The sequence below is a fragment of the Crocodylus siamensis genome, chromosome 2, assembly GCF_052110815.1.
Source record: "Crocodylus siamensis isolate JL-2025a chromosome 2, ASM5211081v1, whole genome shotgun sequence".
Classification (NCBI taxonomy): domain Eukaryota; kingdom Metazoa; phylum Chordata; order Crocodylia; family Crocodylidae; genus Crocodylus; species Crocodylus siamensis.
Window position 1 is genome coordinate 157,872,143 of NC_143396.1, and position 24,504 is coordinate 157,896,646.

At 42.1% G+C, this 24,504-nt stretch overlaps 1 protein-coding gene across 4 annotated transcripts in view; it reads right to left on the reverse strand.

Moving 5' to 3' along the window:
* CENPE (centromere protein E) overlaps positions 1–24,504 on the reverse strand; it is an 80,692-nt gene that overhangs the window by 47,785 nt on the left and 8,403 nt on the right. The window contains exons 6-25 of one of the 4 annotated variants that reach the window (XM_090031908.1): positions 22,438–22,519; positions 22,155–22,222; positions 21,999–22,070; positions 20,355–20,406; positions 19,168–19,255; positions 18,807–18,933; positions 15,979–16,098; positions 14,632–14,790; positions 14,353–14,500; positions 13,568–13,665; positions 13,164–13,217; positions 12,913–13,080; positions 8,265–8,339; positions 7,952–8,074; positions 7,070–7,204; positions 6,013–6,190; positions 5,358–5,512; positions 2,784–3,089; positions 1,731–2,042; positions 1,398–1,556 (exon numbers count right to left, since the gene is read on the reverse strand). In XM_090031908.1, the coding sequence (XP_089888034.1) occupies positions 1,398–1,556; positions 1,731–2,042; positions 2,784–3,089; positions 5,358–5,512; positions 6,013–6,190; positions 7,070–7,204; positions 7,952–8,074; positions 8,265–8,339; positions 12,913–13,080; positions 13,164–13,217; positions 13,568–13,665; positions 14,353–14,500; positions 14,632–14,790; positions 15,979–16,098; positions 18,807–18,933; positions 19,168–19,255; positions 20,355–20,406; positions 21,999–22,070; positions 22,155–22,222; positions 22,438–22,519 (2,679 nt within the window). Of the gene's footprint in view, positions 1–1,397; positions 1,557–1,730; positions 2,043–2,783; positions 3,090–5,357; positions 5,513–6,012; positions 6,191–7,069; positions 7,205–7,951; positions 8,075–8,264; positions 8,340–12,912; positions 13,081–13,163; positions 13,218–13,567; positions 13,666–14,352; positions 14,501–14,631; positions 14,791–15,978; positions 16,099–18,806; positions 18,937–19,167; positions 19,256–20,354; positions 20,407–21,998; positions 22,071–22,154; positions 22,223–22,437; positions 22,520–24,504 lie in introns of those variants that run through there. The other 3 variants (XM_090031907.1, XM_090031909.1, XM_090031910.1) reach the window with 3 other exon arrangements.

The window sequence follows — 24,504 nt, forward strand, 5'->3', positions numbered from 1 at the left end:
TGAAAGCTTGAGGCAATTGGGAGAGGTCCCAGATGATTGGAGAAAGGGCAAATATACTGCCCATATTTAAGGAAGATCTGGGGAACTACAGACCATCAGCCTCACCCGAGTCCCTGGAAGAGTCATGGAGCAGGTCCTCAAAGAATTAGTTTCTAAGCACTTGGAGAAGGTGATTAGGAACAGTCAGCATGGATTCACCAAAAGCAAGTCATGCCAGACCAACCTTACTGCCTTCTATGATGAGATGACTGGCTTTCTGGATGCAGGGAAAACAGTGATATACCTTGAATTTAGCAAGGCTTTTGATATGGTTTCCTACAACATTCTTGCAAGCAAGCTAAGAAATACAGGGTGGATTAATAGACTGTAAGATGAAGACAAAACTGGATGGATTGTTGGGCTCAGAGGGTAGTAATCAGTGGCTTGATGTCTAACTGGCAGCTGGTATCAAGTTGACTACCCCAGGGGTTGGTCCTGGGGCCAGTTTTGTTCAATATCTTGAAGATGGGATGGAGTGAACCCACAGCAAGTCTGCAGAAGATACCAAGCTGGGGGTGGGGGAGGAGTAGTAGATATACTAGAGGGTAGGACTAAGATTGAGAGAGACAGACCTTAACAAATTGGAGAATTGGATCAAAAAAAACCAAAAACAAACAAAAACAACAACTCATGAAGTTCAATAAGGACAAGTGCAAAGTCCAGTACTTGAGACAGAACAATCTCATGCACTAGTACTAGGACCCGGCTTATTTAAATTTGGAGAAGAGAAGACAAAGGAGATTTAACAGCAGCCTTCAACTACCCGAGGGGTACTTCCAAAGAGAATAGAGCTCATCTGTTCTCAGCAGTGGCATATGACAGAACAAGAAGCAATGGTCTCAAAGCTGCAGCAAGGGAAGTTTAACTGAGATATTAGGAAAAAAACTCTTACTAGGAGGGTAGTAAAGCACTGAAACAGGCTACCCAGGGAGGCTGTGGAATCTCCATCCTTGAAGGGTTTTTAAGATTTGAGTAGACAAAGCCTTGGCTTGGATGATCAAGTTGGGGGTAGTTCTGGTAGGACTAGATGACCTCTTAATGCCCTTCCAACCCTTATTTTCTATGATTCTGTGACTTGTCCCTAGGGTGGAGTGCATCTGGCAAGGGACTCTCCCTAATATCTTTTACAGTGAAAACAGAGGCAGGAAAGTTTCTGAAAGGGCAAAGCTGTAAGACATCTCTGCAGATCAAGAACATATTAGAAGACCATACTTGGTAGCTTGGTAGAAATACCCTCTTGTATTTAACCATCATTCAAGGTAACCCTCTGTGGACTATCAGTTTTAGGATTTCACAACTCTAAGGAAATGAGCTCTAAGGAAATATGTTTAGCCTCCCATTATTTGGCGACATCATACCTTCAGCTCCAGCTCACCAATAGTTGCCTGAAGAGACTCTTGAACATTCACAATCTCTGATCTTTTCTTTGAAAGACCTTCCTCCAACTCTTTAATGTTCTGCTGGTATTGTTTGAGAGAACTCTGTGCATCCCTCAGTTCTTCATGTGCCAGGATGTTCTTTAGCATAAGATAAGGATATAACAAACTAAATTTTTAGCTCATTACCACATTGTGAACTAGTCTTTTAGAAAATGTCATATTGAAAAAATAAACATGTTATAATTTAGACACTATAAAAAGTGTCTAGATGTTACATAACCCCTAATTTTAAAATCCAGACCAGTTTCTTACCATTGTAACCGTCTCCTTTATATCTTCTGTGAGTTGGTCCATCTCAGTTTGAAGAGAATCATATTTTTGTTTCAATTCATCTCTATCCTGGATAACAGCTCTTATTTCCTCTCGACTTTCATGGAGTTTCTGAACAATTGTCTGGCCTTCTACCTCCTTGGCCTCCATTCTAGATTCACTGATTTTTAACTGCTCTTTGAGCTGCTCCATTTCACACAACCATTGCTGCGCTTGTTCGAGTTCTTCTTTTACACGACAAAGTTGTTCTTGCTCTGCTGTCTTTTCTTGTAATTCTTGCATTTTCCTAGAGAGCTTATTTAAAAAAATCCCAAGCACTGAAAGTTATAGTGGCAAGAGATACTGCATGCACAATTTTTCATAGTTCACTATTTGCTTAAATGAGGGAGGAAATGCACTAGCTGATATTGTCACCTGAGATGTAAAAACTTTAAAGGATGCATTCATATTCAATCTAAATGAGGTATTGAAATCAAATGTTTTGTGAAGTCAAGAAATTCTATGGGGGGGGGGGGGTGTTTTTTTGTTGTTTTTTTTTTAGCAGTGACATTACTATAAATCCAAGATATATAGTAATGGCAAACAGAAAAATATGGGTCATTCAATTTTTTGCTGCATCAAATGTACATACCATATCATAGATTCATAGATGTTAGGGCTGGAAGGGACCTCAGAAGATCGAGTCCAGCCCCCCCGTCCAAAGGCAGGAAATCAGCTGGGGTCACAACTTTATGAATCATTGTTGTCATCTATTGACAGCTGCTTTGGCAGAAGTCCTTTTTTTTTTTATTGCATAATATTTTGCAATACAAACATTTTAGCAATAGAGGAAACTAGTCTCTATCAACCAGATTTTGCAAAAGCTAAATCTAAAATCAGAGGCTCAATCTTGCAAGGGGTTAAGACAACACCACTCTTAATGACTTCAGTAGAAATGAGAGGAAAATGAGATTTCTTTAGAATAGTTTCATGACAATTTCTGAAAAAGAACAACTAGCCTTATAGTTATTACATACAAAGAGTGAAGGCACTAACCTCTAGTCTCACATCATCCAAAGTTGTTTTATGCTTTTGTGCGTCATGAGCTAGATGTTCTACTTGAAGTTTCATTTGTTCATTTTCTTCAGATGCAGCCAAGTATTTTTGCTCAAGTTCTTCATGGCAGTGTTTAAGCTCTAAATACTCCCGATCACATTTTAGTTGGGCAGCTTCTAGGGCTTGTTTTGAATTTCTGATTTCTTCACTCATACTGTTAAGTTGGGTTTCTTTGTCAGCTAGTTCAGAAACCAGTTTCTGTCTTTCTGATGTTAGTAAGCACAGCTCATCTGACTTCTCAAGTATCTATGAATGGAAAATGAATAAAAGGAATGTCAAATTTTGAGGGCACTGCAGTATCCATGTAGTAACCTGCTTACATGCAGTCAAAAGGCGAAGGAACGTGAAGAATTATCATATTTTTAGCTCAGTTGCTATAAATCCCGATTGTACTGAGGGAAAAAAATCTCAGGAGCTGGGGGGGTGGGGTGGCGGATAGGAGAATGAAACTTAGGAGTGTACACCTGCCTCAAAATACTTTCTTAGAACTTTAAGCGATTCCTCAAGTTGGGGCAAGTCCCTTGCTAAATGAGATAGGTAAGTTAAGTAATGTATGTCAGGTCCAAAACATTAATTTAACCTTAAACTTCCAGTGGTCACTGCTGAGGGACAATCCCTATTAGCAATCTTTGAATCAGGTCATCAAGACAGCTTCTTCAGAACCACAAGAGGACTTGATAAATTTACAATTTCAGAAATCAGATATTGATTATTTAAATCAGCGTTTCTCAACCCATGAACTGCAACCCACAAGCGAGTTGCAAGGAGGTTTCAGAGGGTTGTGAGCTGCAGGTGGAGAAACACTGATCCTGGGAAAGCACCAAGACTGCAGCAGGGCAGAGTGCAGGGAGGAGGGGGGAGGCAGCTGCAAGGCTGGGCTGGGTGCTTGCAGGGGTTGGGGGTGCTGGGAGACTGCTTAGGGAGTAGAAGAGGCTGTAACCAGATTGCCTGTGCGACACAATGTGGTAGCCCCAGCCCAGGGTGGGGACTGTCACAGGCCTCCCACCTCCTCTCCAGCTCACTCTGCTACCACCCACATGAGCCAAAGCCGCTGCAGCCACCATGTTCCAGCTCAAGTGGGACAGGGGAAGCTGGGGAGAAAAGACCTGTGGCTGTGGGGGCTGCAGGTTGGGAGTGAGGTACACCAGCATGGTCAGTGGGGGTGGGAACGGGGATGGGAGTGGGTTGGGACAGGCTATGAACCTTTGCAAATGGGTGGGTGGGTGGGGGGGCAGTGGCGGGGAAGGGTTGAGTACTACTGATTTATATCTTCCATAAAAAAAAAAAGTCAGGGTGTGGCAGAGTACTTCAGTGCCTACCACTTTAAGAGTGAGAGCAACCAGCAAGGCAGTCAGCAGGTGTGTGCTAGCTTTGATGAGGGTACCACATGACCCTAGGAGGGCCCTGGGATTGGAGGAGGGGATAGAACAGCCTCCATTTTAACCCAGGCCCTCAGAAATGGAGCTGCAGTGTTGCCAGAGACTGGAAAGACACTACTGGCTGAGTGGCTGCTTGGGAACAACTTGGAGGTAACAGCAGAAGCTATGGGGATGGCAGGAGGCTCCTGGTCCTGGTCCAGGGCATGACTTGAAACTGCACCTTGGTGGGGAAGGGTGATTTGGTGGAGCTACTAATTTCTGGTGGGGAGCTACCCTGCCATGCCAGGCCAGTTACCTCCCCAGTGAAAAGCAGGTAGAGACACCTTAAAACTCCAGCCCCCACATCCTGGTGGGTTACCCTAAAGTAGGGACAGGCATGGTGCCAGGCAACACCAGAGGCACCTGAGCCTGTGGGGTGAAAGACCCCATGGATATAGGGCTAGGCATGCTCGATGAGAGACTTCTGGGCACAGAGTGAAAGACCTCCAGAGTTAAGGGGGCCATGCATGCCTAGCCAAGACACTTGAGCCCCCGTGAGGAGGCAGAAGTGCTTGGAGGCTGGTGCTAGGCAGAGTTGAGTTTGTTAAGGCCCACTGTGTGCCCCAGACTCAAGGTCAGGTGCTAGGCCATGAAACATGTGTGAGGCATGGGACATGTTAAGGAGAGGTTGGAACATGTACAGAGGCCCTACTCAGCAGGGCCTGCTAATGGGCAGCCTCCTGATCACCTCTCAGTTATCACCATCAAGGCATGCCAGGTGAGGAAGGCAAGTAGGCTGAGGTTCTCCTGCCCTGAGCAGCCAGCCTGTTACAGTCAGTTATCAGATGGGTTTCTGTTTTAAGTGGTTAATCTGCATGGTCAGACAGAATGGCTGGCTATTCAATAGCCAGAGTTTTCTAAGCTTATAGAATGGTAACAAACTTTTGAAGTCCTTTTTGTCTTAGCCCACTAGAAAGTTGTATATACTCATGTCACTGAGTACTAAAACAACTGGCAGATGTTAACAGTTCAAAATATTTTTAGAGCACTTCTGTAGTTTACCTGTTGCTTCTTCCTTACAGATTTCACTAAAAGTCATGATTAGAAACTTGTACATGGGAAAACACTCTGGCCTACCTCCCATTTTTCATTTTACCTCTTTCTGCAGCACCTCAACTTTATCTGGAAGAGATCTGAATTCTGATAATGAATCTACTTCTTTCCGTAGACATACATTTTCTTCTAATGCTTTATTCAATTCTGTTTTCAAACCAGCTGTCTCTCTTTCCAATTCCACAAGAGACAGCAACTCTGAAATGTTGAACGATTAAAGGATTAATGAAAGCAACAATTGCAGGTGTAGGGAAGGAAGGAGGAATATAGCTCTGCTTCCTGGCTCAGATGCATAAGCCATGTATATGAATACCATCTTTGCCAAAAGGGACTTAACTAAATTAAAAAGCGATCTTTTTGGAGAAATAAGAGATCACATCGCTGATTATTCATTTGTCGTTATTTGCTTAGATGAAACCCAAGCGATTTGTAGGACAATTTCTACAACGTAACCTCGACTTGACTACCTGTTATAGCGTACAAGGTAGAGATTTGTATGATGTTGTTTGGAAAACTCTGCTAGCATGTTTAAAGCAACTAGTATGTCCCAAAAGTACTGAGGGCCCCCAAAAAGAAAGCTCACTTTCTTCCCTTTCCAACAAAACTAGACTATGGATACATGGGCTGGCCTATCAAAATACTGCAGAGCAGCAGGGATTTGTAAAGTAGTTTTGAGTATTTGTTAAGCATAACAGTACCTTTTGGAACTTTGCCCTCCAAGAGTGAATTCAGTTTTGTGTTTTCTTGAAAAGCTGACTGCAGCTCTTTTTGCAGGTCTCCTTGCATTTTCTTGTAGCTAACCTTTCCTGCTTCTAATTGACTTTGATACAGTTGAACCTCCCTTTCCATTTGCTTGTAATTGTTTAAAACTTCATTCTATAAGAAAAAAAAGGAATATTTTAAAATATTCTGTGCACTGAAACAAACAAAACTGGCCAACAGCAAGAGAATCTCTTTCAAGCTTCCTGTCAGCAAAACTAAAAATCACCCACCCATCCTGCTCCCAGATGCTGCTCCCCACCAGCCTGTGGCCCCATCCCATCCACTCATCTGCAGGCTTTGCTTGCATGGGTTGCAGGCCGGTCTCCAGAGGCCCTGCCCACCCACCCTGTTCAGCACCCTTAGCGGTGGGTGCAGGGTGGATGGGCTAGGGGGCTCAGGCAGCAGGGCTACATTCAGCAGTGGCAGCAGAGACTGGTAATGGCAGCTGGAAGGAGCTGCTGCTGTGGAGGCCAGGAAGCAAGTTCCAGCTGCCACACCCCAGCCTTGATGCATATCTCAGGGTGGAGGGATGACTTTGAGAGCCTTCCACACCTGGGCCAAGGGACCCACTGCAAGCTGGACAAAATCCCTTGGCAGGCCAAATCCAGCCCATATTTTGGCCATGCCTGTACTGATCCCTCCTGATCTAGGTCTTTTTCCTCTTGCAAGTCTGTGTAATTCAGCAACAGCCTACACACCTCTGACCACCTCCTCAAGGGTTTTATTACCTCTTATAATAAAGCCAGCCTTAGTATCATATACTTGTCTTTTGTCAGTCCCGTTCTTTTGCTTTTTCATGTTGTTCCCACATGTGGAATGACTATTTAGATGAAATGGAAAAAAACTGCTACCACCTCCCCCCAAGACACTATCAACTACAAAATAAGAATGAAATTAAGAAGAGACTTTCTTCTTGGGTTGCCTGTCCAACTGTTTTGCAGCAAAGTGTTTTACACCTATATAAATATCATTAAGGCTGAAATAATTACTTGCCATTCTCTCTTTTAGCTCTAGATTTTCACTCCTAAGAAATGCAGATTCCTTCTTGGCATCCAGGGCTACAGTTTTAGTGTCAATGAGAGACTTATTTAACTGCTGAATTTCGTCAGTTAGCTTATCAGAATCTCCCTGAAGAACAAGAAAAATATTACTCAAAATGATAACATGGCAACATTTGTGTTAGCTTCTTCACCCTTCTTTGAAGCCAAAACTACCACCATGCTGGTTAGAAAGAGTCCCAGAGAATCAGTTTCAAGAACCATAGTATCAGAAGCTTCTCAGAAAGCTGGACCTTAAAAAAAACAAACAAACAAAAAAACTGTCCTTTTAAATACTGTTTGCTATAGTGTGTGCGCATCAGCAAGCATATTTTGTACCACCCTCCAAAAGTGCATTATTGTTGGATTTATTTAGGAAAACATGATCAGATTTGTATAATCATTAAGACTTGACAAGAAGAAAGAACAAAGAAAAGATCTGAAGTCTTTCTTTCTGAACCAAGTTAAATCTAAAAGTCAGGGGGCATTTTTATCTGTGGTGTGTATGTGGCACTTTGCTTTAATTAGCAAGCCACACTAAATAAAGTGCCTACGTGTCACGTTTATCAGAGTCGCCATGCATCCCCATGCTGAAAAAAAAATGGTGATGGGGTGTTTTGAACTAAAAGTTCAAACATGTTTTATTTCAAAGTACGCCGCTGCTATTTTTTCAGTGTGGAGACATGCAGTGATACCGATATGCGATGCAGAAGGTTGCCGGTGTGCATTAGTTTCCGGGTTCCCAGAGACTCAATTAAGTGAGTCTTCTCTGACGTGCTTGATTTTAGTGCAGGCTCTGCACACGTGTATAGGAACCCAGAGAACTCAAAGAACTTACCACTGAAGGAGACTCGTCCTTTTTTTCTAACCCTGACTTTTGTAGTTTTTCCACTTGTTTTTGTAAATTCTGTATTTTGCTATCTTTTCCTTTAAGCTGTTCCAATTTGGATTTTAGTTCAGCCTGCAGGAGTTAAAGAAATACAGTGCAAGTAGTCAGAAGATCCAGCTATCCAATTTGGTTTTGCCAATGAGAACAAAATCCGTTATAAAGCTTTACAAAAAGTAAGAAGAAAATTACTTGGATCCAGAGAGCTTCCAGCTTCTTAAGAGAGTGCCACATATACGTGCAAGACTATCAAATAAAAGCTCACCTCAAGCTCTTCATTGTACACTTCAGCATTTGCAATTATACTCTTTAAGTTGGTAATTTCATGCATTAGTTGTATCTGTGGGGCAATTGAAGCAAAAAGTGCAGAGGATGTTAGAAAGCACCCACTACCATGAAAATAAAGCAAGATCTACTTTGTTTTCCCAGCAAGGACAAGGGCAGGATAAGGAAAAATGATATTTTCTATACAGTTAACAAACAAATCATGATATCATTTTGAAGCAGAGAAAAGCCACACAATGCATCATAAACTTAATTATTTCTAGTCTGTCTCACTCCAAAAATATGCAATAGAATCATGCAAGAAGCTTAGCGGAATTCAGTCCTTTGAAATTAGAACTATGCTTTCTAGGTGCTCAGTTATGAATAGGGAGCTACCTACCTAAATCATGGTGAGACTGAGGATTTTTGTGGGCCACTTGCAGCCCAGAGCTGACTTCACAGTCTCGTCACAGTGAGCCCCCACCTCCTCACTGCCAATATTGGCCAGGGGAAAGGGACAGCAACCCTGCTCATTGACTGGCTGAGAGGCAAATTGTTCATCATCTTCAGACTGCAGCATTGCATCTAGCTTAAAAGATGATACTGGAACCCTTCTGTTCACTGAGTCTATGTTATTAGCTCAGTTTCTCAGTAGCTCTCTCAAACCACATGCTCTATGGCTGCAGAGATTGCTGCGCTTTCTTTGAATTCCAATTCCAGTAAGCTTTAACTTTTTTTTTTTTTCCTCCAGGTGATTGCTCGCAAAATTGTGGGAAACTCCATTCATGAAACTATGATTTTAAGTAGTTCACTAGTTGTGAACTATGAAGTCAATTTACAAGCAAGTAAGGAGTTGGCAAATTTGTGGGTAACACAGGATGATTCTGGAGATAAGAAACTTTTTTAAATGAAAAAAGTGAGAAGAAAGAAGATCAAGATGTGAATTTCTACAGTTAAGAACTGCCTCTCCCCCAGACTCACTTTCCAAATTATATTATACCTTTAACAAAATGCTTAGTCAAAGAGGTACCAAAATTCAATATGCAAGACAAAAGAATGGTTGCAGAGGTCACAGTATAGCAAGATTGTCAGATGTAACTTCAGCATTCTTGATGTCTTTGGGGTGAAGATAGATGCAACATTTGAAATGTTTCAGGTGTGCCAGGTTCTGAAATGGTAAATCTCAGTGCTGGCAAGCACTGGGAGCTGCAGTGCCCAACCAGGGTGCATGGATCCTTCTTATGGGGCACTGGAAGAGCACTGCATTGTGGGAAACTTGTACACAGCATTCTAAGAAGTGCTCCAAATTAAACTTTCCAGACTAGTAACTGTGCCCTATTTTTGTCATGCTTTGCCCACTTCTGGAGCATTTTATCAAGTATGTACATCTAATCACATGCCTATTGAAAGGTCTCAAAGTAAAGTAGTTTGAAGTGTTTCAAATGTTATTATGTCCACAGTTTTAGAGGCTTGAGAGAGAAGCATAACTAAACTGTTATGACACTCACTGAAGAGGTGATAGTGGGAAACTTTCACCTTCAAGGTCTCACAAAGCAAATAAATTCTGTTACAGAATCCTACACTTTATGAAGCACTCTCTCAGGAAAGAAGTATAATCCTTACAAACATTTACGAGAGAAACACATGCTGCAGTTGTTTCACTGTTTGCACAAAAGACAATCCCCCTGCCTTCAAGGTCAACTACAAGTGAGATCTTTTTAGATGTCAATTTCAGATTAACTAAAAATTGGAAAGTATCAACACCAGGAGGAACATAACCTTAAAAAAACTTGAATATTGATTTAAAATAGTAATTAAGCTGCAATGGGTTTAAAGCTCTAGAGAAGACTCTTGAGTCTTGGTCTGGGCACAGTACTTTGGTTACTTGCTTGCTAGCCAGTTCATGGATTAAGTAGGTTACTGGATAGTCTTAGTTGATCCACTTCATTTGGCAGTGACTATTTATACCCTAGAGGTTTGGCGCTCTCTCAGCACAGCTAAACTGCTTCAGTGGATGACATGTATTTTGGTTGATGTCCTGCCCATTGATCCTGTGGGACAAAGGGTGAAGTGTGTCCCTGGGGCACATCTCTGCAAGACAGGAACATATTTAAGTAGGCAAAGTTGGTTCTGGTGCAGTCCCAGGGTTGAGACCACCTATCAGCTGACTGGCAGTTCCAGCTCCAGGACTGCAACAGTGTCAAACTGAGACCATAAGGCCTAGGAGCACCCCAGAACGAGTATGACGTTCTGGGTCCCTGTCACCACTTTGGTACAGCCCCAGAACTGCACCAAAGAGTGTCTACAGAAGTGTGGGGAATCCCAAATGGGGGAACCCAGATAGGTGCTCCTGGTGCATGATCAGGGCCCCTGATACCCAATCACAGGAATGGGAATTCCCAGGGTTCAAAGGTTCAGAGCCCATAAAGTCCCTGCAGTGTCTCCCTGGGGTAGCTGGAAAGCACAGGCAGATCCAGGCTGACTGCAGTTTTCCACAATAAACTTAACAGACTTCTACCACAATAAAATAGCAAACTTATAACATTTGTCATGTGCACAAATTTAGGGCATTTGTAGTGCAACAAGGGATATGGACATCTGTTTGCTTGGCCTTTGTGCTGCCATAAAAAAGTTATGGCAGCACAAAGGCCACTTCTGTTTCCATCCTTAGTTCCTTAGGGAAAAAACAGACAAAACAGCGAGGGACCCACTAGGTAATTTACTGCCAATTATATTACTTGCCTTGGATCAATCAGGAAAGGAATGTTAAACATACGTCCAAGTCACAATGTTTTCCTTTATTACTAAAGAACTGGTATAACTCACCTCCCTTTTGCTCAGGACTTAACCTACAGTCTAGTCCTTAGACTGATAAGCAGTCTTAATTCATATTACCAGTTAGAATGGTTTGAGGGAGTCTGTATCAGAGCTAAAGTGCCTACCTTTAAATGTGAGTGCCAAAAGGTGCAGAGGCATGGGGCTGATGTAGAAGTGCCACTGACTTCACATTGATGCAGATGGGCTTAAATAGCTTACCTTGTACTCAAAGGATATGGGTAGGAGCGCAATGGAAAGCAGCATAATTAAATTGCTCCATACTCTCCTTTGAGATAAGTTACTTGGAAAAACAAAATCATGGTTCCTTCCTGGAGCAAGTTAGTTTATTTTGACAATGCATCTTTAAAAATTATGCAGATCTAAAGGTTTGTTAAAATTTAGCTCTGCAATTAACTTTTTGTGTTTCACTCAATTTGCTTAGAAGGTGAAAGTAAAGACTAGTTTCACCCCATGAGCCCTATACAACTGTTGTTAAAGGCTACAGAAAGATATTTTAAAAAGTCTGAAGGTGTTCCTTTTGCACCCTCTCACTCTATACAATATCGTAAGTTTGTACTTGGTTTGACAATTTATTTAAATAAATTTACTTCAGCATCTCTGGGGGAGAGCTTTATTGAGAGCATATACATGTGCTATTAATGTGCAGCAATAAACTCCAGAGCTTACTGTGCCAGAGTTCATTGATCCTGGGTGCTATGTTTGAATATGCACCCAGGACCACAGCACACTGAGCAGGGTCAGAGCAGCCCTGGCTGTCAGGGAGCACTGCAGGTCAGCATGGCAGCCCAGGGCTGTTCTAACCCAGACCACTGTGGGGTTAGCTGGTAGTCAGCCCTGTCAACACCTACATGTGTGTTGCTGCGGAGTAAAAAAAACAAAAAAAACAAACAAAAAAACAAACAAACCACCAACTGACGTAGGAAAGTACTTATATTTACAAATATTATCCTGCTACAGGGTAAATTACTCTACTCTGTCCTAATAGCACTGAATGTGTAGCCCCAGAGATGTTTCCTGAGAAACTAATTAGGCAATTCCTCAGTAAATGTCTTGTGTAAACGTGCCCATTGTCTATGAGCAGTCTAGTATTCACCTTCCCACTGTGCTACAAATGATTAATTTAAATAAATATCAAGAACTAAAACTGATAGTATGTCTGCTTTTAATATTCAAAACAGACCATGTAGAAAGTGACCAAAGGTTCACTTAGCAGTTAACTACTGGTAGCGAGCAACAATTACAGAAGACTTATCTTCAGAATAGCTCATTTGATATTTTCATTCTTGCCATGAATTGGAAAAAAAAAAAAAAAAAACAGAAAACACCACACACACTTTCCTGGATGGAATGAATAGGAAGAGCACACATCAGCTGCAGATGCTTCCTCAGCCTAGGTATTTTTAAACCTGTAAGCTTGCACTGACAAATTTTTTCAACTACTTAGCTGATCTAATAAAAGATAGGCAGACAAAGTTCTTTGGGTAAATCTGATATGTCCTTAGACCAACACAGCTACAACCTACACACTTTTACTAAGGGACATTACTCAACTTGATGATGCATCAAAAAGTTTATTTTTTTAGGTCAGGTCAGGTTTGGTTTGGTTTAAGTGAAATCCTGAGCTTATGCATGTTGATTCAGGAACATAATACTCTGTGGTTTTAGTAATCTGAATGTTATAACTCCTCAAGCATTCTGACACTCAGTAGCAATTCCTTACTGTTTTTTTTAAATACATTTCTGAACACATGCTTTACTTTGTTTTCCAGAGAAGCTTTACCAAGTTTAAACTTCATGTTTCAAGATCTTACCTCATGGTCTTTCTGCATTTGTTTTTCCAGTTCCTCAAATTCATCAGTTTCTATCTTTTCTTTTAGTTTTACTTTCAGTTCACTTATCTCCTGCTTCAGTTGCTCATTTTCCAAGACCAGATTGTCAAAGCTAGCTTGCAGGACATTTGCTTCATTTACAGCAATATCCTAGAAAGAAGATACAACATATGTATATTACAGATTGATTTGCACTTCAGCATAGTTTCTAGGGAAACAGTGAATTCGTGTACCTTTTCCAGTGCTAGAGTTTCACAAAGTTGAATGGATTCTGCAAAGTCTTGACTCTAGGGGAAAAACATAGTTTTCAGTTGGGTTAAAAATGAGATATCCAAGCAAAATGGTAGCTTACTTTGTAAAAACTAGCACACCATCTTCTGAAGTAGCCAGAGGTCTCCCCACAGTGCCATCCTTTAGATTGCTAATGTCATAATTAATGCAAGGGGGAACAATGGTACAATCCTTAAAACACAGGATTTTAAAGTTGTAATTAATTAAAAGGTTAAAAAGTTTAGACCTATACTCTTTGTTGGTTAAGGTTTAGATGCAGGGCTATATGACCTCTGGGCACAGAGGGGGGGGGTGTGTGTGTGTGTGGGGGGGGGGGGTAATTGAATTCTCAATCTTCAAACATTACCCAGTCCATATTACGTCCAGAAGTCCACTCCGCTTCTGTTATGGAATCAGAAGTAGGCAAATTTTGGAAGTCACATTCAGAATATTCTGAAAGCGTAGCTGGGGGGAAGGGGGGGGAAATAGAAGAGGGAGGAAAAAATGTTTAAGAACCAAAAGGCAAAAAAAGCAGTTTTTATCCTAATGTTGCTTGTTTTCTTGTGAAAAAGGATTCTGTTCAGTTGTAACCAATTAGTGGATAGATGTTACATTTCACATTTGTTTCAAAAAGACTCCTAAGTTGTAAGAGATGTGTGCAAATTCCTTCCTAGCTAGAATTAAAATCTTATTAAATGTTTTCCTACACCTGGATGTAATTTGCAGTTTATATAGCATTGAAGTGGTATTGGAAGGTGCAATCAAAAACTAAGTAAAAAGTTATGTTTCTCTGGCAGCCACCTCTCATCTTCAGGTCTTCAGTTTTAAAGGTACCCACTGATCATCTAAATCCTTGGTCCATGGAATTCACCCTGGGTTGAGAAATTTGATAGTGGGGGAATGGTGGCAGTTAATATTGCCATCCCTCCCCTGCTGCCAAATCCAAATCCTTTGTAGCTAGACTGAGGATGAACCATGCCCCCACTGTGCATGACTGGATCAGGACTGGGCAACACCATCCCCTCAGGCCCAGTGGCAGGATTCAGTCCACAGACAGACCAGGCACTGCCCACGTGACCCATGGGGCAAAAGCACTGAGCACCACTGATCTAAATGAAGCTTTTGGTTAAAGTCTGTTAGAGCAGTACTTACAATCTTCCACATCTGGTAATGCCGATAGAGAAGTTTTCAGTTTTTTGTAGTCAGTCAGCCTTGGCATTTCAAAACTTGTAAGATAGTTAACATTATCTTTCTGACTTACTTTGCCTGGGGCCCAGGTCACTCTTCTTTTTCTTTTGGCCTTAAAAAAAAAGGAAAGAAATTTGTATTTTACACATGTGCACACAGACCCCTGACATGGTCCGAGATGTTTTTCAGCTACAGAGTACAAGGTAAGCATCTGTATGACCTCGAACAGTTATTCAATCTTACTTTAAAATCTTGTTTTGATGAGAAAGAAGCAGAGGTCACAAGCATTTCAGTTAAATTTCGTATCTTGTCTTCCTGCACCTTTTGAAGAGAATTTTTTTCTTCTAACAGTTGAGCTAGCTGGTCTTTTTCCATGGCATGAAGATGAGTTGTTGATGAAACCTACCACAGAAAGTAAGTAAATAATGTTTTCCTAGAAGAACTACTTGCATAAACATATCATATTAACATGCAAGCTTTCCTCCTTTGATTCTTTTGACAACTTAAAGAGTGCAAAGAAACTGCAAAGTTTACTTACAATTCACTTTAAAATAAAGGATACTCATGAATTGCCTCATTAAGAATGGTTAAAAAGTTTCTGAAAGGCATGTCCATTATTAATACAATTGAAGTAATTTGCAATTGACTTGCCAAATTTGTTTTAAGATATTTCTTCTTAGAACTAGTCATAGACACACATTTTAAGTGCCATACTGGGTCAGAGCAATGGTCCATCCAGCCCAGTATCTTGAATCCATCAGTGGCAGCAGTGAATGCTTTAAGAGGGAGAGCAGTGAACCAGCTTTCTCTAGAGCAGGGATGGGCAAAATATGGTCTGTGGGCTGGATCCAGCCTGCCAAAGTGATTAGATGTAGCCTGTGGATGGGTGTCCATTAAGTGAATGAAGCTGGCCTGCAGGCAGGCAGTGTCTGGCAGCTGCATGGTGCCAGGCAGCCACACATGAAAGCATGAACTTACCCACAGCAATAGCATGCCCTGCCCTGCCCCACCCCATCCAGACGCAGCAGCTACCATCAGCTTCTGAGTCAGGGCTCTGGGTGTGTGGGAGCATGCTACAACTGAGTGGGTTCAAGCTTCTACACTGATCGCAGCTGGCAGCTTTAGCATGCCCCAAGCCCCACACCCACAGCCTGAGTCCACCTGTCTAAAACTGTAGCATGCCCCACCCCCACAGTCTGGACCCAGCACCTGCTAGCTGCATCTACAGCTGCCCAAATATGGTGGGAAGCTTCCAGGTTGGAGCTGCAGGGGGAGGGCAGGGAGTGCTGCCAGTCTGGAAGCCTGAACCTGCCTGCAGCTGTAGTATGTTTCCACTTTATAAGACTGAAGCAAAACCTCCTTTGACAAGAGCTGAAGCCTTAAAGCGCAATACTGGTTTTAATAGTCAATTGCATAGTTTTGGTCATTAGAAGTGTAAGCATCTTCCTGCAACTCTGTTGTGTATGTATGTACTCACTCACATCAGCTTTTGGACTGCACTAGTGCACTGCGAAAACTAGCTGAGTTTTTATTTTAACTTTGGACTCTGTCATATAGTTGATAGAGAGGACCCAAAGTGTTCCAACTCACTTCTTCCAGCTGCTTTTTTAAGTCCAGTATTTCTTTGCGGTATCTTTTCAAGAGAGCATCATCATCCAAAACTTCATTGACTTTAGGGGTATTTTTCATTCCTTTTGCTGTATTGGCAAACTGGAAAAAAAACTGTAATGGTACACTTGAAGCAAGGAGTTTTTTTAGTAGTCCAGTGAAAGACAGATATAGACCAGGCTTGCGGCCCGCCAAGCCATTTTCTGTGGCCAGCAGTGCTGCAAAAAGAAACGAAAGTAAATACTGTTTACTTTCGTTCCTATCCCTTGTCCCTCCCCCAGCTCCTCAGCAGCTTCCTAATGGCTGCTGAAGGGCTGGGGAAGGGACAAAGTTCCCCCATGCACCATGTCAGCTTGACGTCGCTGACACAGTGCAGCTCCTCCCCTCCCCCCTTGTTTCACCGTGTCCCTTCCTCACCCCACCCCTCCCTTCCTCATTTGCATGCCAGCCCCTTCCCTCTCCCCCCACACTGCAGGGTTTCCATTCCTAGCCCCACCCCTCCCTTCCTCATTTGCATGCTGGCCCCGCCTTGTGGCCACTGCCGGCTATGTGGGCTGGAGCAGGTCGCAGAACAGCGGGGGGGCAGGCACAGGGGGTGCGGATGCTGGCTTGGAGGGGTGCTGCAGCCGGGCCTGCGGGAGATGCTGTTGTTGCTGCAGCGGCTGTCGGGGTGGGAAGCCGGCCCTCCCCGTGTTCCCAGACATCGTGCTGAGGGTGGCGAGTTGCAGGCCCTGGGGAGGGAGGGGCCCCTACCACTTGGGCTCAGGCTGCCCTGGGGGAGATGAAGCAGGGGGATGTCCCTGAATATCCCACACCCCACTGTAAAGTCCTTACATGGCCCCCTGGCTGCTGAGCCCAGATGCACAGGTGTAGGAGCATCCTCAAGCCCACCCGGGTGGCAGGGAGGACAGGGCGGGGTCAGGCGGCACCCCTTGACCCCTGTGCCCCCAGGCTGCAGCCAGACTGGACAGGCTGCGTGAGCACCTGCTGCTGCCAGCCCACTGGGTGATAAAAAGTTCATGATCTGGCCCCACATTCAAAAAAGGTTGGACACCCCTAATATAGACTGTATGTAGGACTGGAGTGTTGTTTCGAATGCAATGGTCTAAGAAACATGAGAAGCAATATTTTTTGGTGGTATCTTCTATTGGACCAATTAGGACAGTGGTTCTCAGCAAGGGTGCCGTAAGATCAGTTTAAGGGCACAACAGGTGTGAAAACACCTACACCCAAATTTACAACATAAGAGATCTCAAGTAGGAATGTGTATTGTTAAAAATCCCCAGACTTGTTGTGACTTGAGTTCTTTACAACAAAAGAATTGGTCTATTGTTTCTCCTATTAGTCAAAAACCCCACAAATGAACACAAAAAGCTGCTGTTTCTGAAGGGTGCCTTGATCCCAAGAAGGCTGAGAACCACTCAACTGTATGGTCAAACCACCTCAAAAAAACAACCTCTCTTTCTTCACATACTTCCTTTATCATCATGGCTATAATACTACTTTAACATTACATAAAAATCAAGTTAGTGAACCTTCTTATAAGCAGAAGTTACAGAACTAATCAAGTCTTTGTATAAAGTGAAATCACTATGAATAATAAAATAAGTTAGAGAGCAAAATGAACAGTTACTAGTTGTGAGCACTGTGTATTAAAAACTACAATTCAGAAGTATACTGCATTATGACATTTTCATTTATTCTTAATGTAAAAACTTGATGGGAGGTCTGCTATACCCAATATTTTTGCTCAATTGTTATCCAGCCACTTTTGAATAAGAAGAGCACCAACACTATAGGATCTACCCAATGCAAGATAGTTTGGCTATCAAAGCAATCTTATTAGCTTCACTGAAGCAGCTCAAAGTAACGACTGTAGGATCTGAAATAATATATTTTTTCCCTTAACTTTCTGCCCCTAAACCTAACCTTCCTTTGGTGCTTCAGGACAGAGTATTTGGACTATATGCTTGAATTTAATATTACAGAAGCTGAAGTCTTTGCTTGTTATGTTTAGAATGGCCCAGAGCTGGAGCTCTTTATTGTGTCTATACAGAGGTTCCATTTGGTTCAATTCTGTTTTGCCAGTCAAGAATCACAAACTGGGGAACTTCCAACATATATTCCACAGTATTCATGCAAAAGCAGACTGAAAATATAAACAAGAGGCAAGTGAAATAATTGTTTCCAGAAGTAATATCAGAAGGGTCCCCTGAATTTCAAGCTGACTAAATTTCAAGCTAGTTCTGCCCCTCACTACCTCAACTGTCTTTCAATCCTTTTTGAAAGTGGAACATATTGCTGTCAAACAGACTTGCACAAAGGGGTTGGGGGTGGGGAGCATGGGAGAGAGGGAATGACAGAAAATCTTAATTCAGTCTTTGGAGTGCTTCACTTCAAAGTTTGGCATTTATCCTTTAAAGGAGGTATTTGTGCACAGCAAACATGCATGCACATGCTTTTGAGCAACACACTTATTACTCACTATGTATTTATGACTACAGGTCTATGCTTTCAAAAATCTTTGAAGAGAAGAAATGGAAAGGTGGAAACTGTCCAGGCTATGCAGATTGAAACATAAGGTAAGAGGAAAAGCTAAGTCTGGCAGACAGAACACTATCTGGATAAGGTTAACTAGATTATGATGTGCAAGATGACACCCCAGAAAGTTCAAGTTATGGAAGAGTGCTCTTCAGGGTCTCCAGAAAGATTAAATGAACATAGTACTTAGCTTCGTGACATTTTCTGCCCTAGTTCACTAAAATTAATATATGAATAAAACAAGGGGGGGGCGGAAAATACACAATTACCTGAAGAGTGCTAAGTGTTTCATCAAAAGAAACTGGAGTAACTGTACAAATGATAACTGTTTTAGCATTTCCTCCCAAGGAGTTCTGAAGAATTCGTGTCAGTTTGCTGTCTCTATAATTTATAAAGCTGCTGGAAAGGAGGGGAAAGAAAAACAAATAGACAAAAATAAAACCATTAAGCACTCTTGTGCTACAAAAGGCAGTTTCTAAAAAAAGGTAAGGTTAGGCCAGGCTTTACTTGGTCAAAGTGGCAGGTGTCTTATTATTGTGCTTTTTTAATAGATAAGTACAGATCTATATTAAGACTGAATTTCAAAAACGATTACTTTCTTCCTTACAGGTACGCTACATAAATGCTTACCAAGATGGGTCATCACAGAGTTTCTTTATTACTTGTCCCAAGATGAACAAACTCCTGTTTATGTTGCAACCCTCTTTCAGTCGGAGCCCTGGAAACACATCATCATTTTACTTCATAGATTGTTAGGGGCTGGAAGGGACCTCATAGATCTTCAGGTCCAGCCCCCCTGCTCTAGGCAGGAAGACAACTGGGGTCAAGTGACCCCAGTGAGGTTATTGTCCAGTCTCCTCTTGAAAGCTTCCAGAATAGGTGACTGCACCACCTCTGGAGGGAGTTTATTCCACAGTCTGGACACCCTGACTGTAAACGAGTTGTTCCTGGTATTAAGCCCAAAGCAGCCTTCCAGGAGTTTGTATTCATTGGTCCTGGTCTACCCCGGGGTGCCCTGGTGAACAGTTGTTCACTGAGCTTCTGATGCACTCCTCTGATATAGCAGTAAGCTGCTATCAAGTCCCCTCTCAACCTTCTCTTATCTAGGCTAAAGAGGCCGAGGTCCCTCAGCCTTTCCTCGTATAGCTTGCCTTGCAAGTCCCTGATCATACAGGTTGCTCTTTTCTGGACCTTCTCAAGCTTTTCCACGTCTCTATTGTTGAAGTCCTTATTCTGTACTTCACCGAACAGAACCAAGTTGGACCTTTATCTATTGTACTTTTGTACTGTTACTATTAGAAAGTAAAATTTAAACAAAATCTTAGGTTTTTAGCAATTTCCATATCAGATCACACTATAAACCCATTTTGTTTTGTATTTTGTCAGATATCCTTAAATTCAGATTCCACTGAATCACATTATGAATTCCTTCATAATCTCTCTCCCATTGTACTATACTTTTGGCCTCAGCTTGCAGCTTTACAGTCTCACAGGTCAATTACAATTGCTTGTCATCTGTTCCATTTCTTTAATCATCTCCTTGTTCTTATAAATAGACTACTACTGTTCATCATTTGTTATTTTATAAACCTTTAGACCTTTTGCATCTAAACTAAAGATGCCCAAACTATTTGCTTCTTATCCCACCTCCTGCCATACAGGGATCTGAACTCTATTTGTGAACTTTGTTTAACTCCCTCTCTCATAGTAACAAACACAATTACCATATTTGTCAATACGAATCAGCATTTAAACAAATATAAAAATAATCGCTCCCTACAGAAAACACCATGATAGATGTAATAGCAATTACTTACCTTCAGCTCCTGTTTGCCTAGCTCTTTCACTGCCTGCCAGATCTACCAAGTTCTGCAAAATTCATTAAAAATTACATGAGGTAGTCTTCAGACAAATCAATTAAGCTCTGAAGTGCTTGACTTCCTCTACATTGAATTTAACCTACTATTTTTCATCCCCCTCACTCCTCAACCAGGTAGTTAGGAAAAAAAAAAAAAATCAAATAGTCACGATAACATGAAAAAACCCCAAAAACCCATCTTCTCATAACTGTTCTTTGATTTCTAGCATGCAGCTCTTATCTCATAGGCTTCTGAGTTAGCAGTGAGCTCAAGAATAAGACTTATTGGCCTAACTGTCAGGAATGACAACCTAGCTTCTAAGAATGAGCAGCTATCAAAAGCTGACGACAAACCCAAAAGAAGTCAGAGATGTGGGGCATAAAATTTTACAGTGCTTTATTTTTCCCTGTGGGAAACTTTCCATTTCTAAAAATTCATTGTTTCATCAAATTGATTAGTAAAAATGAATGGATACCAATACAATATTAGGCAAGCTTGGCAGTTTTAAAGTTGTAACTAATGTTTTTCAGGTGATTATCCCTAGGAAGTGAGAGCACGCGAGAGAGCACCTATATGTTTTACTGATTTGTAAGCAGGAGGGTAAATACACTCACATAACAATCCAAACCAAAAATTAAGTTATAAAATTCACCTAATTGGCTGTGCAGGTCAAATCAAAACTAAATGAATGCACCACTAAGCTTGTTTCTATTTCTCAAAATCTCTTGCTTCTAGAGAATCAGTCAGAAGCACAATTAGTGAAGATGCAGTGTGATAAGTTGCCCTTGCCCATAGACTCATTGGTAAAACCATCTTCTAACAAAAGAGAATGTGGTTCAAGTTGTTCTGAATCAGATTTGCCTCTATCTGATTCTGAAATGGAACAAATAAGTAGAGCAAGAGATTCTACAGAAAACAACAATGAAACTGGAGGTGCTGCAATGACCTCAGTGGAAGAGAGTTCAACTCTGTTGAAGTAGATGAGTGGACAGCCATGGCATATCATGCACAGTTCTTTGGGTGTGCTAAAATTAGTGTCAACAGTTTTCAGTGCCCTTGTTTTTTTTATTAATTCTAAACAAACAATACAAGGGAAATGCATGCTATTGTGTATTGTCGTTACATTTTTACAAGTATTCCAATAAAAAGTTTTTTCCCCCCCACAAAGCTTTGAATATAACATTTAAACCACATTAAGTGTGCTGTATTTAATTTTTTTTCCTAATCAAACATTTCAGTTCAAATACTTGTGGCTGTTGGGACACAAAAAAATTAACAGGGGGATACTTTGTTAGTTTTGTTTACTAAATATAAAGTAAAATAAAACATTTTCAATCAGATCATGCTCGATTTAGGGCACTGGAAAATTTGAGAAAACCCACATCCGAAAGATGTTTGTACAAAATCTGTTTTGTAGTCTTAAAACAACATTCTTCCCTCAGTGAATCTTTTTGTATTAATTTACGTAAGAGGATCATAACCTAAAGAGACCGATCCTAGTATTTCATTTTCAGGACATCTTCAATATTTTGCGTAGTATGAAAATTGTAAGCTTCCACATTAGATACCCACCTAATCTCCCAGAGTTTAAATCTAACTTACCAAATGAGATACCATTACTGCTCCATCACAGTTTGTGTTGGCAGGATCACTTCTTTCCCTACTTTCTATAATCTAACAAAACAGAACAAAATGTGTCTCATAAGATTATTATTACAACTCTAGTCACACAGCAAATAAATTAAGACAATCACGTACCATTCTGAAAATGGTATGAGAACGGCTGCTATGTTGATTCATTTTTGTTTCTCCATAGTGCCGGTTTTCTGTCAAAAAAACCACAAAAAACACTTATTTACATTAGCCAGAGATCAGTTTTCATCTGAAATGTATTAAGGTTGCAATGTTATTAGTAGCAGAACTGATAAACAGTTTATAATCTTGAGACAAATAGCCAACACGGATTATTTAAAAATACTGATGTAACTAGTAAAATAAATATGAGCAGCTATATATAAAACAAGGGCCCAAATAATCCTACTTTCTCCTTTTCTGATCCATTCCAGGACTTGCTCTGGTGCAACAACCACTTCTTCAATCAAGTCTTCTACATAAGTGTTTCTCTAAAAGAGATTAAATATTAAAGCCAATTTCACGCAACTCAGAGCAGAAAGGTAGGGGCAGGAGGAGTTAAATTGAGATCAAAATGTTACTGAGAAACAGTAAATGTAAATATGTACTGTAGTACCTTCTGGTTTCAGATTTCTAATTTAAAAGAGAACACAGACCCGTCTTTCTCCAAATACACACAACAAATATGCAGTTTCAAGTATGTTCAGACTCAACTTTTGATGGAGGGGCATCAGATTTGATACAAAAGCTTTGGATTACCCACAAAGCATAACTGCACATTGGCAAGGAAGAGCTTCCCCCAGATTTTAGCATTTGTGATAGAATCTAGAATTTTAACTGAGCCACATTTAGGAAGGTGCATGCATTGTAGATTTCAGGAGGGCGGACTTCAACAAGCTAAGGAGAATAGTTGGGGAAGCACTGAGGTCCCGGAGGGGAGGGGAGGGGAGCCAGGTGTCCAAGAAGAGTGGTCGCTCCTTAAGGAGAGGATCCTCCAAGCCCAAAGGGAGGTAATCCCAACACAGATCAAAGGGGACAGGAGGGCGCAAAAGCCCCCATGGCTCACCAAAAGCATCTGGGAATGTCTCCTAGCTAAAAGGGAAGCATACACCCAATGGAAGGGAGGAGCCATCACCAGGGAGAATTATACTGCAGTTGCTCGGGGATGCAGTGGGGGAGTCAGGAAGGCCAAGGCGGAGATGGAATTGGGACTAGCTTCCCGGATCAAGGATAACAAGAAATCCTTTTTTAAATTCATAGGGGGCAAAAAGGTTCTGGGTAATGTGGGGCTCCTGCAGGACAAGGTAGGAAATTTGGTCATCACACCAAACGACAAAGCTAACCTATTTAATAATTTCTTTGCCTCCATTTTCCTGAGCAGGGACCGGAACAGCCACCCCACCTCTGGGCCCCCCTCAGGCCCCAGGGGAGGCACACCTAGGCCAAGGGTCAGTGAGGATCTAGTCACGGAACTTCTGGAGGGACTGAATGTATTTAGATCAGCTGGTCCGGATGATCTCCACCCCAGAGCGCTGAGGGAACTGGCAGAGGTCATTGCAGGACCCCTGGCATGGCTTTATGAGCACTCATGATGCTCTGGTGTGGTGCCAGAGGACTGGAACAGGGCCAATGTGGTTCCCATCTTCAAAAAAGGGGAGGAAGAAGGACCCAGGAAACTATAGGCCAGTTAGTCTTACCTCAATCCTGGGCAAGCTTTTTGAGATAATTATTCTGGCACATGCCCACAAGGGGCCAGCAGGGGGAGGTCATGCTTAGGGGCAACCAACACAGGTTCATTAGAAGCAGGTCCTGTCAGACCAACCTGGTGGCCTTCCAAGACCAGGTCACCAAATCCTTAGATGCAGGGGTAGCAGTGGACATAAGTCTTCCTGGACTTTTGGAAGGCGTTCAACACTGTCTCTCACCCCGTTCTCATTAAGAAACTGGGGCACTGTGGTGTCGACACCTACACAGTCAAATAGGTTGCCAACTGGCTGGAGGGCCACACGCAGAGAGTGGTGGTGGACAGGTCATTTTCGACCTGGAGGGATGTGGGCAGTGGGGTTTTGCAAGGCTCGGTCCTCAGGCCCGCACTGTTCAACATCTTCATCAGTGACTTAGACAAAGGGGATAAAAAGCACCCTGTTCAGATTTGCTGATGACACTAAGATGGGGGGGATGTAGGCACGGTAGAAGGGAGGAATAGGCTTGAATCGGATCTAGACAGGTTACAGAGTGGGCAGATGTGAATAGGATGGGATTCAACACCGACAAGTGCAAGGTGATGCACCTGGGGAGGAACAGCCAGCACCATACCTACAGGCTAGGGAACTCCCTTCTCGTCAGTACAGAGGCAGAAAAGGATCTTGGAGTCATCACTGATGCCAAGATGACCATGGGCCAGCAGTGTGGGGATGCAGTCAGGAAGGCCAACCGTACCTTGTCATGCATCCACAGATGCATCTCAAGCAGATCC